At 43.7% G+C, this 16378-nt stretch overlaps 2 protein-coding genes across 4 annotated transcripts in view; both read right to left on the bottom strand.

Annotated features, from left to right (window-relative positions):
• FYCO1 (FYVE and coiled-coil domain autophagy adaptor 1) overlaps positions 1-3192 on the bottom strand; it is a 57899-nt gene extending 54707 nt beyond the window's left edge. For 2 of the 3 annotated variants that reach the window (XM_083705539.1, XM_083705541.1), the window contains exon 1: positions 3069-3192. The gene's annotated coding sequence lies outside the window, so the exon portion shown is untranslated. The remainder of the gene's footprint in view (positions 1-3068) is intronic. The other variant, XM_083705540.1, reaches the window with a different exon arrangement.
• Positions 3193-12490: 9298 nt separating this feature from the next.
• On the bottom strand, positions 12491-15112 carry XCR1 (X-C motif chemokine receptor 1). The gene has a single exon (XM_083706198.1). The coding sequence runs from the start codon at positions 14658-14660 to the stop codon at positions 13623-13625; it is 1038 nt and encodes a 345-aa protein (XP_083562324.1). The 5' UTR covers positions 14661-15112; the 3' UTR covers positions 12491-13622.
• Positions 15113-16378: the final 1266 nt, after the last annotated feature.

Here is a 16378-nt window from a genome sequence, read left to right as displayed (position 1 = left end):
AGAGAGAAAGTGACTCACTGGGGCTGCTGCCTGGAAGTCACTCAGGACCACTGCTTCCCTCACTTACTTCAGGGCAGCAGCCCTGAGCGAGGGAAGGCCAATCTATTTATTTTGCAGCAGCCCGCATAAACGTGGTACCTGTATTCATTGATGCATAGAGACTGCCTGACACTTCCCCTATGAAGTTTCTTGGGGAGTTCTCTACTTTAGCCCCCCACTTGTAAAATGGGGTGACAGTAACCTACATCCAGCAAAGTTGTCGTAAACCTAAATGCAATTAAAAACAATCAAGCAAAATGTAATTAAAAAAAAAATCTAAATCATAAGCAGGCGGTGTAAGTAGCAGATGAAAACACAGCCTAGTTCATGAACAAAATAAATCTCAAAACTCCTTTCTTTAAGGCACATGGTTCACAGCTTGCTTGCATACAGAGGGGTAACACTGCCCTCAGAGTTTCACATCACACTATTTCAACCACAATATAGTAACTAGTTGAAATGTGCTTGAAATGTAATTTTAAGATCTGCTTCTGGTACTTTATCTTGCTGTGATCACTTTCCTCAGGAAAAAGAGCTTTGTTAAATTCTCAGCCACTGCGTGTTTCTTGGCTTCCTCCAAAATCACCAACAAAATGTGTTTTTATGGTATCTCTATGGTATCTGGGGATCTGACTCATTTTTACTGAAGGGTGCACCGTTTTTTACTTTAAGGAGAGAATAAACTCCTGACTGTTAAACCTTTGACACATTAGCAACATTTTTATTCCATCCCCTCTGCTGAGAGATTGTCTTGAACCTAAAAAATGCAGCCAACTGGGACATCTCTTCCATACCACCATTAGCCCTGCTCTCTTTTGAAGCCTGGGAAATGGGATGTTTCATCTGTGACAATGGAAAGCCTGAAACCGAGAGGAGCGATAACATCTTGAACCCAGCATCAAGACCTTATATGCACCGCTCAGATAGATAGGAATAAAGTCACTTTTGCATCTTCAGTCTGCAGCAAAATTCAGCTACATATAAAAGGCAGTTAGCTGGGGGATTTTTGAATTTTAAAAAAAAGAACGCAAACTGCATAGCAAACAGGTGATACAATTCCAGAAGGAAATTATTATACCTGTATTTCAGATGTGAATCATAAGAATGGTATACATGGAGTTATACAATAACTTCAGTGTTTTGGCAGAGGCTAGCAACACCCTGTCATCTGGCAGAAACCAGGCCGGCAGGATTAGTAGGCCGCTGAATGTTTACATGTCAGCATTTTTAAAATCTAACAAGGTGGAACACATTTTTAGACTCACCAGCAGCTTCCCCCAAGTCCTTTCTAACAAATTAATTGCAAAAATCAAAGCTAACTTTCTTTGAAATGAAGACATTTAAGTGGAAATAAAAAAGCTGCAACTTTTTGGCACTTCTCCAAAAAGTAAATAATCCGATGACTAGGAGTTAAAAGTATACAGCTGCTAAGAAACAGAATGACAGCATGACAGAGTCAGTGTGATGTTATGGTTAGAGCACAGGACTTGGACCAGAACCAAATCCTCACTCAAGTTACGAAGCTAACCAGGTTGGGTTTATAGCCCCTGTCTCTCAGCCTAACACTTCTCACAGGGTTGTTGTCAAGAATAAAGGGAGGATCATATGCCCAAACTCCATGAACAAGAGGCAGAATATAAGTGTAACAATAATCAAATACATGGGGGAAGAAAGCAGAACTTTTGTTTCTGAAGTGGCTGTCTTCAAGAAATTATGTGCGAGACAACAGAAAAAAATGTGCGACACAACAGCTGGGAAGGAAATGAGATCGGGGTTGCTGAGACAGCGAGCGATGGGAGGCTTACAGAATCAGAAATCTTGTGGGAACAGTTGCCATTTGGACCCTTTGAAGCTTAGAATCATGGAATCGCAGAATTGCAAGGGGATCCTGAGGGAAATCTAGTCCAACCCCCCCCCCCCCGCAATGCAGGAATCTCAACTAAGCTTCTCGACTTACTTCCGAGTTAAGCACATGCACAGGATCAACATGAAACCCAGCCAGATGAGCGGGGTATAAATAATAAAATTATTACTATTATTATTATGAAGCCCATTTTGTTTGCTGCTGTCGTTCCTCTACTGTTGATATATTACCATCCAGCCTGCCCTGAGGGGCAGGTCGGGAGAACTGGACAGTTTTACTCGCTAATTATTATTTTTTGGGCATTTTGGTTATTGCCCCAGTTGTGGTTTCGGCCTGTTAGCCCACAACAGAAAGGAATGAGCAGCTGATTCTGAGTATTTTATATGCCTGGGGAGCAGGGTGGGCTGGCTGCCAGAGAATGCCTTTAGTTTGCATCTTCTCGTTTGCCCTGCCAAAAAGCAAAACAAAACAAAAAGCCAAAAAAGGCACCTCACCCTGCCCCACACTCTTTGTTTACTGTTTCCTATGACAGATCTCAACGAGACACGAAAAACACTCATTTTTATTTTTCCACCCCCCTCAGCTGCGCCTGTTACACAACCTACTGGATGCTCTCCCACGGGAGTTATAAATAAAAGGCATCGCATCCCCGACCCACTTTGGGAGGGTTAAAACACAATCGAAGTGATTTCATCGCTAAGAAGATTGTGATTATTCTTATTATTTCCACACACACCCCAGGAACTGGAAGTGAAAGAAAAGGCAGGAAGGCAGATCAGCTGCTTTTAAGATTAAAAATAAAATAAAAAGAGATGGCGTGAAATTATTGGATTATTTTTTTCCCCCTTTTCACTTCAGCTTATTATCAAAGTGACATCCTTTTCTCGCTAGGGGAGAAGAGACATAACCCTTTTCCAGGAGGCGGCGGGGCTGGGAAAAGAGAAGCAACAAGTGGAAATAAAAAATAAAAAAAACTTTCTGGTTTTAAAGTTACCCTCACCGCCCCACAAAAAAATAATATATACACTCCTGCGCTGCCCAGTGGGCCTGAGAGCCACTTTCCTGACAAGACGCCGGAAATACAAGGGCAGCCAAGACCGCCTGGGCAAAGCGGGGAAAGGGGAGAGACGCACCGCGACCCTATCGAAAGAACAAAGTACGTTACCTCGAACGTAAGGCGGCCATGATATAGGGAGACGCTCCTTGGCGTTTTCCTACAACTCCCATGATTCCCCGGAGGCCTGCAAACTCCCATGATGCCTCTCGGCTGCCCTCCTGTTGTTGTTGTTGTTGTTGTTTTTAATTTAACCCTTTCACCGCATTCGCTGATGTTTATTTATTTTTTTTCTAACTTTTTAAATTTTTATTTTCAATGCAAAATTACAACAAAAGTTACAAACATTGAGTCCGAAATAAAACTATACAAGAAAGAAAGAAAGAAAAACACACAAAAAGAAGAAAAGAAGAAGAAAAAAGCACACATCTACAAAAAACCATATCTTCATTCTAATCTAGTCATTACATACATATACACATATTGACTTCCTTCCTTTGTTCTAAGACCTCAAAAATTTTACTCTTTCTAAATTGTTGTGTCTAATGTAGATTACCTCTATCTTTATACTTTTTACATCATTTTTCTTTTTCTTTAACCCTGCAAAGCATCATTCATTACATACCGATATGCTTACTCCCGAAAAAATGTTTTTTTCATATACTCTTTAGCGTATTCCCATTCTTTTAATAATTTCTGGTCCGATTGTCCTCTTATGAATGCTGTGAGTCTTGCCAGATTTATATATTCTGACAACCTTTTATATATTTTTATATATACCTGACAACCAAAGGAAAGTATTCCTTTATGCAATGACAGCTGTCAGGATGCTTATAGCAAAAAATTGGAAAGGGAAAAAAATTCCATCAATAAAAGAATGGCAAATTAAATTTTGTGAATGCATTCACTGGTGTTTAATATCCCTCTACCCTTCCCTCGCAGACGAGAGTTTTCAAGACTGTATAGATGGCAATGGAAGGATTTGTTTTTTTTGTAGTAGTACAGGCTTGCCAGTGCAGCCTTAAACGTTTCTGTTCAGTAGCAAGTCCCCTTTTGAGTACAGCAGGGCTTTGCTCCCGTTATGATGGCGTAGGGCTGCTTTTGGACTACAACTCCCATCATCCCTAGCTAGTAGGAGTGGTGGTCAGGGATGATGGGAACTGTAGTCCAACCCCCCCCCCCAAAAAAAAACTGCTGGAGACCCAAGTTTGCTAAGCGCTGGCCTATGGGGTTGTAGTCTGAGCCAAAGGCTCCCCTGAAAATGTTTTTGTTTTTATTTTGTAAAATTTATATGCCGCTTGATTATTTATTTTTAAAAAAAACCGCACACACCTCAAAGGGGTTTACAATATGAAACGATAAAATGGAGACAATACTTTAAAACACACAGAAGTTAAAATACTAAAACAGATTAAAATTTCCTAGACTTTGCAAGCATCTGGGTAGGCTTGGACAGCTGTGAGTCCGAAATGACTCCCAGGCTGTGCACATGGTCCTTTAGGGGCACAGTTACCCCATTAACTAACTAATTAATGTTAATTAACATTAACTAACATTAGTCCCATTAAGGACTAGGGCTGAATTGGGCAGCCACTCTGGGAAATGGAAAGCCTGGGGTGGGAAAAGGAGAAAGTAAATGAGTAAAAGGAGTCAGGGACATATCATGGAAGGTCTTCAATCTCTGGAGGAGAATGACCAGAGGAGATGTTGAAAGAAAAAGAATGATAAAAGGTTAATATTTTTAAAGATAAAAATAAACTGGAAATAAACAGGAGCAGGATAAGAGCGGGAAAATGGTCCATGAATGCGAAAGGAACAGAGATGGGTGGTGGGGACTTTTATTACATTTATATTCCACCTTTCCTTCTCTTGGTTTTATTCTCACAACAACCCTGTGAGGCAGGTTGGACTAAGACCTTCTGACTAGGCCAAGGTGAACATTGGGAATTTGAACTTGGGTCTCCTATTTTGACAGGCTAACGTGCACACACTGGCTTGTGTTATGCGTTGTTACGTAAAATTGTGATCTGCAGGTAAATCTTTGGGAGATGTTTATTTTTTCTATGACTCAACAAAGAGTTTATTTCATTCATCTCTGACTGAGGAACATACATGTTGTTATGTAGTGAAGTTTCACCCTGGGCCAGTAGGGGGATACTGTATATAGTTTTCACTCAGGTCTGTAGATAGTTTTCACTCAGGTCCGCGTCAGTTATTTTAGGCGGGAAACTCTGGGCTGTTGTTGCTACAATGTTGACAGCCGGCTGCCTATAAAAGCAGGCCGGCTGAGCTGTTTGCAGTCAGTTCTATTCCAGCTTACAAAATAAAGAGCTACTTGGAGAAATCGCTGTGCCGTCTGTTATGTCAACCCACAACTTAACACATGTAGTTCAGTATAGGCCAGTAATGCATCAAGTTCCATGTCTTGATTGTTCTCTTTTAACCATGCATCTGTGACAGGAATTTTGAGGTCTTAGATATATTGAAATGTTCCTAAATGTACCAACCAAGCACGTACATAGATCAGCACAGGAAGACCAACCTGGAACCATTTTGATTCCTAAACTGAGCAAATGTTTTCTCTGCAAGGTCAAAATGGGAAACCTCCCCATTGTCTCTTTCCTCACAAATCCTGTCTTAAGGGCACATTTAAGATATGAACAGGGTGTGAGCCTGTGACATGACCCAGGAACTAAGTATTTATCATTACAAAAGACTGGCCAGGCTACCCAGGCAATCCAATCAAGTACTGTAACCTGCCAGACAGGAGATAAACAACGACAGGAGAAAAGCATTCAAATTTCTGTTTTAAGACCGCCTTTTTTATGATGTAGGGACGCAGGTGGCGCTGTGGGTTAAAGCCTCAGCGCCTAGGACTTGCCGATCGAAAGGTCGGCGGTTCGAATCCCTGCGGCGGGGTGCGCTCCCGCTGCTCGGTCCCAGCGCCTGCCAACCTAGCAGTTCGAAAGCACCTCTGGGTGCAAGTAGATAAATAGGGACCGCTTACCAGCGGGAAGGTAAACGGCGTTTCCGTGTGCAGCTCTGGCTCGCCAGAGCAGCGATGTCACGCTGGCCACGTGACCCGGAAGTGTCTCCGGACAGCGCTGGCCCCTGGCCTCTTAAGTGAGATGGGCGCACAACCCCAGAGTCTGTCAAGACTGGCCCGTACGGGCAGGGGTACCTTTACCTTTACCTTTTTATGATGTAGGTATGATGTATCTGAGGGGTGGTCTTAGGTTACACCCCTTCTGTGATGTATGTATGATGTTTCTGGGGGTGGTCTTGATCTACAGGGTGGCAATTTCAAAAGTCTTTATAAAGTCTTGCGCGCCATTTTTCTGGGTTCCTCCTCTCTCCTGCGGGTGAGGGGAGCACCCTGTTGCAACAGATCAATAAAGATCAAGCTTACTAGCTGCTTTGCTTTTCAATATTCTCTGGTTGGCCTCTGTTATCTTCTCCTACCAATAGGGAACCTATGTAAGGACTCTATATGGGCTCTTGGATACCCCATAAGGGAAAAGGGCAATTTTTGTTTACAACACATCAAGAAAAAATAAAACCTGTCTAACACTTCCCGTGACTTATTCTCACTTTTTGTTGTCCAGTGTGGGGTGTGGGCTGCCCAGTTCTTCTTTTCTTTTGACTTCTCTTTTTCTTTTTTCCCTTTCAGTCATGGCAGTTTCAGGTAAACTTGATGCTATTGTTACTGCTGTTTGGTCAGGATAAGTCCCTCCCGACACCTTCAGAGTTTGTTACTCAAGTTAATAGGACAGCCTTGCGCTTTTCCAAGGTTACTTTCATTGCAAAGCTTTCAGTGAAGGCTGAAGAAGCTTAAGATATAAATATGGCTTTTGACATTTGAGGTGTATATTTTTAGCACCCACCTTTGTTCTTTTTAAAGTCTGAATAGTTTTGTTTTGCAAATTTCAGCCAATAGTCACAGATCTCTCTTGTATTATTGCTACAGTATATGCTTGGAAAGAAGTGATAAGCATTAAAATCCACTTGGGTTGTGGGAGGCTGTGGATTCTCAAGAAAAATGTTTATGAAAACTAGGAACGGAAACCATACGGTATCAAGTTGATAAGATGTACTGTGCTCCCTCACCACACATGCTGCATCTCCTTGACCATCTTAACATCTTGTGGTGAGCAGTCACAGACGTTTGCTTTGCTTTTCAACTAGCAGAAGCAACCCTCAGGTCGTTTACTAGTATTTTCCTGCGTTTAAAACATGTACTCCAGAGCTTAAGGAGAAAACTTGTACAGTGGTACCTCAGGTTACATACGCTTCAGGTTACATGTGCTTCAGGTTACAGACTCCGCTAACCCAGAAATAGTGCTTCCGGTTAAGTACTTTGCTTCAGGATGAGAACAGAAATTGTGCTCTGGCGGCGCAGCAGCAGCAGGAGACCCCATTAGCTAAAGTGGTGCTTCAGGTTAAGAACAGTTTCAGGTTAAGTACGGACCTCTGGAACGAATTAAGTACTTAACCTGAGGTACCACTGTATAACACTCTTTTCATGTACTGCTGCTGTAGGGAATGCACTAGCAAATCAGATCACTTTCTCCACTGGGGGTGGGGTGTTACCTCTGACAGCTGGGCAGGATTGCCCACGTATCAGTCACCTCCCATGATGGCAGATGATTGACAGATGGGTGGTCCTGCCCAGCTGTCAAAGTTGGCCTGCAGCGATACTGATCTCATACCCTCCAACATTTCTCCGATGAAAATAGGGATGTCCCATTCCATAAAGATAATTTTACTATTTATACCACACACATCTTACTGGGTTGCCCCAGCCACTCCAGACAGCTTCCAACATGTATAAAACCGTAATAAAAAATTAAACAGTTTTTTTAAAGCTTACCTATACAGGATTGCCTTCAGGTGGCTTGGGTGAGTTGGTCGGATAACTCCATACCCTCCAATGTTTTTGCAATGAAAATAGGAACATCCTACCATACCCGCCAACAGTTTTCCAATGAAAATAGGGACACCCTAAGGAAAAGTGGCACATTCCAGGATCAAGTCAGAAACCAGGATGGCATCTCTAAATCAGGGACATCCCTGGAAAATAGGGACACTTGGGAGAGTCTGTGATCTGGCCCAGTGGACAAAAACTGTTCTCCACACCACACCCATTTGGGTCTGGTTTTGGGATGGAATTGGTCTTGGTTGCCTTATGAATTACCTTTGTTGGAAATGTAAACAGGGAGTATGGTCCTGATCCTATTGCTCAATTTCACGGTGGCTTTTGATACCATTGGTACTTTCCTGGATCAGATCGAAAGAAGTGCCATGGTCAGACCACTTCCTGGTGCAACTGGACTTCTCTGCGACCCATCCCCTCTGCAGGGAGGTGGGACCGATTCGGATGGTCCGCCCCCGCCACTTAATGGATCCAAATGGTTTCCAGAGAGTGGTAGGGGATGCTTTATCCCATGTTGATGGCCTTTCAGCCGATTCCCTGGTGGCCCGCTGGAATGTGGAGTTAACCAGGGCTATTGACTGTTTGGCTCCGAAGCGCCCTCTCCGATTGCATGGAGCCCGGAGAGCCCCGTGGTTTTCCACGGATCTGAGGGCAATGAAACAATCGTTGAGACGGCTAGAGCACCGGTGGCGGATAACTCATTCTGAATCTGACCGGACACAGGTTAGAGCTCAACGTCGAGCCTACCAAGTGGCGATAGCGACGGCGAAGAAGACTTTCTTCACCGCCTCTATTGCATCTGCAGAAAACAGCAGCAGGAGACTCTTTCAGGTGGTTCACAATTTAGCGGAACCACCTGTAACATCGGGGCCCAGTACGGGCCACATGTTCTCCTGCAATGATTTTGCAAAGTTTTTTGCAGATAAAATCGCTCAGATTCGGGAAGAAGTAGACTCCACCGTGGGAGCAGGGCCGGGGCGGGAGAGTGCTAGAGTCCTGTCTGGTCAAGTTGTGTGGGATCAATTCCAATCTGTTACCTCCGAGGATGTGGACAGGCTGCTTGGACGAGTGAAGCCAACCACCTGTCTCCTGGATCCTTGCCCATCCTGGCTTATAAAAGCTAGCCGGGAAGGACTGGGCGATGGGCTTCGTGGGGTGGTGAATGCTTCCCTCCGTGAGGGAGCCTTCCCAGACCCGCTGAAAGAGGCGGTTATTAAACCGCTTCTTAAAAAACCATCTTTAGATGCGGCCACGATGGCCAATTATCGCCCAGTTTCAAACCTACCATTCTTGGGCAAGGTGATTGAGCGAGTGGTTGCTGAACAACTCCAGGCACGCCTGGAAGAAGCGGACTGCCTTGGTCGCACTGGTTGATGATCTCCGGCGGGCTAGGGACAAAGGTGAGAGCTGTTTCCTAGTTCTGCTGGATCTCTCAGCGGCGTTTGATACCATCGACCATGACATCCTTCTGGACCGTCTTGAGGGGCTGGGAGCTGGGGGCACTGTCATACAGTGGTTCCGCTCCTTCCTCCTGGGCCGTGTTCAGAAAGTGGTGGTGGGGGATGAGTGTTCAGACCCCTGGGCTCTCACTTGTGGGGTGCCTCAGGGTTCTGTCCTCTCCCCCATGCTTTTCAACATCTACATGCAGCCGCTGGGAAGGATCATCAGGAGGTTTGGGCTGGGTGTTCATCAGTATGCAGATGATACGCAGCTCTACCTCTCTTTTAAATCAGAACCAGTGAAGGCGGTGAAGGTCCTGTGTGAGTGTCTGGAAGCGGTTGGAGGATGGATGGCGGCTAACAGATTGAGGTTGAATCCTGACAAGACAGAAGTACTGTTTTTGGGGGACAGGAGGCGGGCAGGTGTGGAGGATTCCCTGGTCCTGAATGGGGTAACTGTGCCCCTGAAGGACCAGGTGCGCAGCCTGGGAGTCATTTTGGACTCACAGCTGTCCATGGAGGCACAGGTCAAATCTGTATCCAGGGCAGCTGTTTACCAGCTCCATCTGGTATGTAGGCTGAGACCCTATCTGCCTGCAGACTGTCTCGCCAGAGTGGTACATGCTCTGGTTATCTCCCGCTTGGACTACTGCAATGCGCTCTACGTGGGGCTACCTTTGAAGGTGACCCGGAAACTACAACTAATCCAGAATGTGGCAGCTAGACTGGTGACTGGGAGCGGCCGCCGAGACCATATAACACCGGTCTTGAAAGACCTACATTGGCTCCCAGTACGTTTCCGAGCACAATTCAAAGTGTTGGTGCTGACCTTTAAAGCCCTAAATGGCCTCGGTCCAGTATATCTGAAGGAGCGTCTCCTCCCCCATCGTTCTGCCCGGACACTGAGGTCCAGCTCCGAGGGCCTTCTGGCGGTTCCCTCACTGCGAGAGGCCAAGTTACAGGGAACCAGGCAGAGGGCCTTCTCGGTAGTGGCGCCCGCCCTGTGGAATGCCCTCCCATCAGATGTCAAAGCGATAAACAACTACCTGACATTCAGAAGACATCTGAAGGCAGCCCTGTTCAGGGAAGCTTTTAATATGTGACATTTTAGTATATTTTTCATCTCTGTTGGAAGCCGCCCAGAGTGGCTGGGGAAACCCAGCCAGATGGGCGGGGTACAAATAATAAATTATTACTATTATTATTACTATGGACTGGGAGTTGTGGAGACTGGGCACTGCAAGACTGTTTCAACTTGTGTCTGCAGGGCAGATTTCAGAGAGTAGCATTGGGTGACTGTACCTCAGCAATTATACAATACAGTGGTACCTCGGGTTACAGACGCTTCAGGTTACAGACTCCACTAACCCAGAAATAGTGCCTCGGATTAAGAACTTTGCTTCAGGATGAGAACAGAAATCGTGCAGCGGCGGCAGCGGGAGGCCCCATTAGCTAAAGTGGTACCTCAGGTTAAGAACAGTTTCAGGTTAAGAACGGACCTCCAGAACGAATTAAGTTCTTAACCAGAAGTACCACTGTATGGGATACTGCCATAGGATACTGTTTTGTCCAATGCAATTTAGCATCTATATGAGGGAACTGTTAGAGGTAATGAGGAGATTTAGGGGGAGATGTCATAAAGAAGCTGATGGCAGCTCTGTTTCTCAGAGCTAGTTACGTACACCAAGTTACATCTCTGTCAAGGGTGTCTGTGCATGACATGAAGGGGCTGGAACACCAGGTATGTTCATTCCTGGAAAGAAATGACTTGGCCACTGTAACCAATGTACTGATAACCTCCAGGTTTGACTACTGTTATTCACTGTGTGTTGGGCTGCCCTTAAGGTTACCTTGGAGGCTGCAGGTGGTGCTGCAGTAGCGAGCTGAGACATCTGGCCATGCACGCAACATCTGAGAGGAAACACCTGCAGCGGCTGAAAGTTTGCTACTGAACCAGGTTTAAGGTGTTTTTATTAACATACAGTGATACCTCGGGTTAAGTACTTAATTCGTTCCGGAGGTCCGTACTTAACCTGAAACTATACTTAACCTGAAGCACCACTTTAGCTTATGGGGCCTCCTGCTGCTGCCGTGCCACCGGAGCACAATTTCTGTTCTCATCCTGAAGCAAAGTTCTTAACCTGAAGCACTATTTTTTGGTTAGCGGAGTCTGTAACCTGAAGTGTATGTAACCTGAAGCGTATGTAACCCGAGGTACCACTGTATAAAGTTCTAAAGAACTTGGGATCAGATTACCTGAAAGAACACCTTCCTCCACACAGGCCTGCTAGATCACTATGATCTTCTGAGGATTCCCTTTTTTGCTTATTGCTACCCTGAACAATTTGGTTATAATCAACAAACCCAGCCACCTCACGGTCCACTTGCAACTTCAGGTCATTTACAAATGTTTAAAAGCACAGGATCCAATGCCAGTCCTTGGGGGACCCCACTTTTCATATCCCTCCATTGAACTGTTCAGCTACTACATTTCTTCCTGTTCTATAACCCAGGGCCGGCCTACCCATGAGGCAAGGTCAGAGAACTGCCTCAGGTGGCAGTATCCACAGGGACAGCAGATTCTCCAAGGAATTCATCGTCTGCTACTGCTGCTGTCTTGGGAGGATTAGCCCTAAGATAATTAAACTATTTGGGGACATAAAATTAAAAAAATACCGGTAAATAAAAAATTGTCCAGTAGCACCTTATAGACCAACTAAGTTTGGTCTGGTATAAGCTTTTGTGTGCATGCACACTTCTGGACAATTTTTTTTAAATTTTTTTATTTTGACTGTGTCAGACCAACACGGCTACCTACCTGAATCTGTTTGGGGATATGTTGACTGGCAGTACCTGTGACTAGAGCCCATGTCCAAGCATAAAATGCTGCTCAAAAACCACATCTTCAGTTTTCAAAAACACTTTATTAGGAACAGAAAAAAACACCCAAAACAACGCAATTTTTAAAATAATGCTATTTTCCCTTACTTGTTCATTGTACTTATGGAGTATACATTTTAAACCCCTTTCATTATGGAAACTGTGAAGGTTAAAATGCCTTAAATCGGAACTGAACAGCTTTCTACAATTATCAGACATTCATAATGCAAAAGTACAGATCTTTTATATATATATATATATATATATATATATATATATATATATATATGAAGGTTTCGTAGCAACTCTATATATGCTGTATCACTGTACAAACTAAACAAGTTTTGAGAGGTTATATTGTGGAAGGGTTTGCCACCATTTCAAGTGAACCCAAAGAGGGACATATTTCAACCACTGTGCTGCAAATTAGTAGTTGCTTTTCTTAATGGTCAAACCCTTACCCTTACTCTGAATGAAAACTTCAGCCTGCATTTGGAAAACAAAAAACTGCCTTATTCTGAGTTAGACATTCGGTCTTTCTCTTTAGCTCAGCTTTGTCTGCATTAACAGAAAGGACTTCTCCAGACAGTGGTCTTCTTACCAGCCCTGCCTGAAAAAGCCAGGGACTGAACATGAAACCTTTTGCATGTAAAACATTTGCTTCTACTACTGAACTATAGCACTTTTCCTTCAAATTTGTCCATGTATAACAGCATATAGACAAAACTCTGCTCTTCCTAATTTCTGCATGCAAGATTTGAATTCATGTCCGGGAGTTTCCATGTGTTTGTAGCTATGTTGGGTCAAATATGCAATTGCATATGGCTGTTTATTGTGGGATGGGAGCTCCTCGTGTATGCAAGTTTTTGCAGGTTCCTTGGCATCAAAATGGCAACCTGCATCTCCTCCGCACCACTATTTCACCTGGATTTAGCCTTTCTGAGAAACCCCCCAATTAGTTAAAAAATAGCAACACATGTTGCTGCAACACCCATTCAATATCTTAGTGACATATTTACAATATTAACCCCCCCCCCATTGTCTGGAAACACCTTGCTACTAATATCTCAAGTTTTGATTTATCACACAACAATACTTGGATCATTTAAACATTTCAAGGATTAGAGTAATATTTGACTATTTGAAAACAAAAAGTCGGTCGATTCATCCTATATGGAAACTGATTCTTATTTACAGTTCTGAAATTTTTAGCAGAGGTAAAGACGGAGAAAAGACTGATCCCCAATATTTGTTATTGGCAAAACAGAAGCAATTCCAAGCATGATATTCCCTCCCCTCCTCTGAAGAAGAAGAAGAAGATGTTGCAAATTGACAGTTGTTGTTGTGGTCATTCATCTATTTGTTAGTCTGGCTGGGTCAGTTAGACTCTCCCTTTTTCAGGCGGTCTTTGCTTCAGTACATTGATGCATCCTCATAGGGGCTCATGTGGAAAGAATGAGCTCTGGGGCTGGAAGGTGGGATCCTGCTGTGGCAAGGGGAATAATGCTTGTACAGGAGTTTCAGGTGCCTTCTGAATTTCACTCCGACGAAGACGTAGAGCACCGGGTTGAGCCAGCAGTGGCCATAGGCTATTTTGCGGCTGATGTCGAAAGCAAAGAAAACTTGCCTGTACTGTTCGCAGGGTAGGACAATGTACTGCTGAAAGGACAAAACGTACACAGAACCAAGCACGTTATAAGGTGCCCAGCTCAGGAAAAAGACCAGCACTATAGCAAATATGAGCCTTACGGTCCGGTGCCTCCTTTGAGAGCGCTGTCGAAGCAGGATCTTCAGCATCCTTATGTAACAAAATGCAATGATCACGAAGGAAAATAAGAAGAAGGCAGATTGCTGGCCCAATTCCACCAGCTTCCAAATAGATTCTCCTTCGTAGTCGCAGTACTGTTTGTCATTGTGAGGTATTACACGGGTAAAAATAATCTCAGGAACCACAACTAACACGCTGCACACCCAAATGGCCAAACTCAACAGTTTTCCGCACCTTTTCGTCTGAGTTCTCAGCGATGACAAGGGATCCACCACAGCCAGGTACCGGAGGACTGTCATTATGGTCAGGAAGATGACACCACCATAGTAGCTGACAGAGAAAATGGCGGTCACAGCTTTGCAGAGGAAATCGCCAAAAATCCATCCGTAGTAATTGTACACAATCCAGAAAGGGAGCGTGCAAGAGAAAGTCAAGTCAGTGATGCAAAGGTTCACGATGAAGAGGTTTGTTAAGGAGGTGAGGCTTTCGTATTTCATTACGACGCACAAGACAAGGCTATTTCCTAGCAGGCTGAAGAGAAATATGAGAGAATACAGGATGCTGGTAAACATATTCGTAATTGTGGAAACAGACCCCATCTCGCACACATTAGACTCGACTGAAGGATAATTTGCTGGATCATAATCTGGGGTTGCCTCAAGCATATAGTCCATCGATTCCATGTTCTGGATGGGCTTGTCCACTTCTGAAGCTGTGGATAAAAACCCCTCCAAGCAAGGAACTTTCACTGCGGTCAGTGGAAAACTGAAAAAGAAATCAGGACACCAGAAACAAATATACAAACTTCAAAACAGGTAGTGAAATTTAATCGGTTCTGCTATTGTACCAAGTTAGCTGTACTAAATATACTTCTTTTAAATTAGTCTGGATGGTGGTGGTGGTAAATAAAGTGTTTGCATTTATTATTGTAGTACAGTGGTACCTTGGTTCTCGAACTTATTCCATTCTGGGAGTCTGTTCGACTCCCAAAACCATTCAAAAACCAAGGCACAGCTTCTGATTGGCTGCAGGAGCTTCCTGCACTCAATCGGAAGCCGTGTTGGACGCTCAGCTTCCGAAAAACGTCCACAAATCGGAACATTTACATCCGGGTTTGCGGTGTTCGGGAGTCAAGCCGTTTGAGTTCCAAGGTACCACTGTATATACTTTATGTCCTTCATAGTATTTCAAAGCAATGCTTTTAAAATTGCATTTCAGGGAAATTTGGGACTCTTTGGGAGCTTAGCAGGGATTCCTCAATAAGAAGATGAATAATATTGGGCAAGCATGCTATCCCTTGTTTTGGGTAGTCTAACATTACAGCACCATGAAAATATCATATTCTATATGTCTGACATTAACCCAGTAGTAACTGCAAGGGTGGCTGAGTTTTTGTCAATAGTATCTCTCAGAGTGACGAATGGCACTATTCAGCGGGAAGAAATTCCAATGAAAATCCTCACCATTACATATTTTACATGACTGTTTATTTGTATATATTTTAAATTTTTTATATATGGATGTTTTACGATGGGCTATACTTGCAATGCCTAAGAAAAGTTTAGCGAAGAGGGGAAAAGAATAATATTGGGCAAGTTTTCATTTTCTCTCTCTCCTCGTTGTTATCAGTCTCAAGATATCACGTCTGTCATTCATAAGAGACACCCACAAATTCATCACTGCTTTGTGACAGCACCTTTCAAGTTTAAAGAAACTTGGAAGTAAATTATGTCTATAAGTAAGGAGTTCCCACACAAGTTCCACTATGCTCCACTTCAGAAGTCAAGGACCCCTTTTACTATTTATCGGGAGAGTGGCTGAAGTCGTCCTGTTGCAGCCTTAGGTTCCTTATCTTCCACCCTAATTGTAGGCTGGCCATGTGCCCTACTTTACAAAATAAATTCCTTTTTGAAGGGCTGCCCAGGCCAAATCCAGTCCAAAGAAATCAATAAAAAAGGGAGAGGAGAGCCCTTAAAGTTGTTCATCAACCATAAAATAGGAAGCAGACAGAGCAGACACACAATCTTCCCCATTATGATAAGTTGTATTATATATTTCTTTTTGAACTGTAATAATTATTTCTAAATTTGCATCTCTTGATATAAATGAGCAGATGCAAATGTTATGCGATTCGGTGCACTCCTTTATCCTCATTGGTGATGTATTTCCTCCTTTATTACAAAGGAGCCATGCTACTCAGAGATTTTTGTTGTTGTTTAGTCGTGTCCGACTCTTCGTGACCCCATGGCACACCTGTCTTCCACTGTCAATTCTTTGGTAATCAGCCTTCTTTATGGTCCAGCCCTCACTTCCATATACCACTACTGGGAAAACTATAGCTTTAACTATACGGACCTTTGTTGGCAAGGTGATGTCTCTGCTTTTTAAGATGCTGTCTAGG

Source organism: Podarcis gaigeae (assembly GCF_964106915.1).
Source record: "Podarcis gaigeae genome assembly, chromosome: 12".
Taxonomy (NCBI): Eukaryota; Metazoa; Chordata; class Lepidosauria; order Squamata; family Lacertidae; genus Podarcis; species Podarcis gaigeae.
The sequence above is the reverse complement of the archived record's forward strand: the minus strand, read 5'-3'. Positions and strand labels throughout refer to the sequence as shown.

Coding starts and splice junctions, on each gene's coding strand:
- XCR1 (XM_083706198.1), bottom strand. CDS start 14,660: ATGGAATCGATGGACTATATGCTTGAGGCAACCCCAGATTATGATCCA.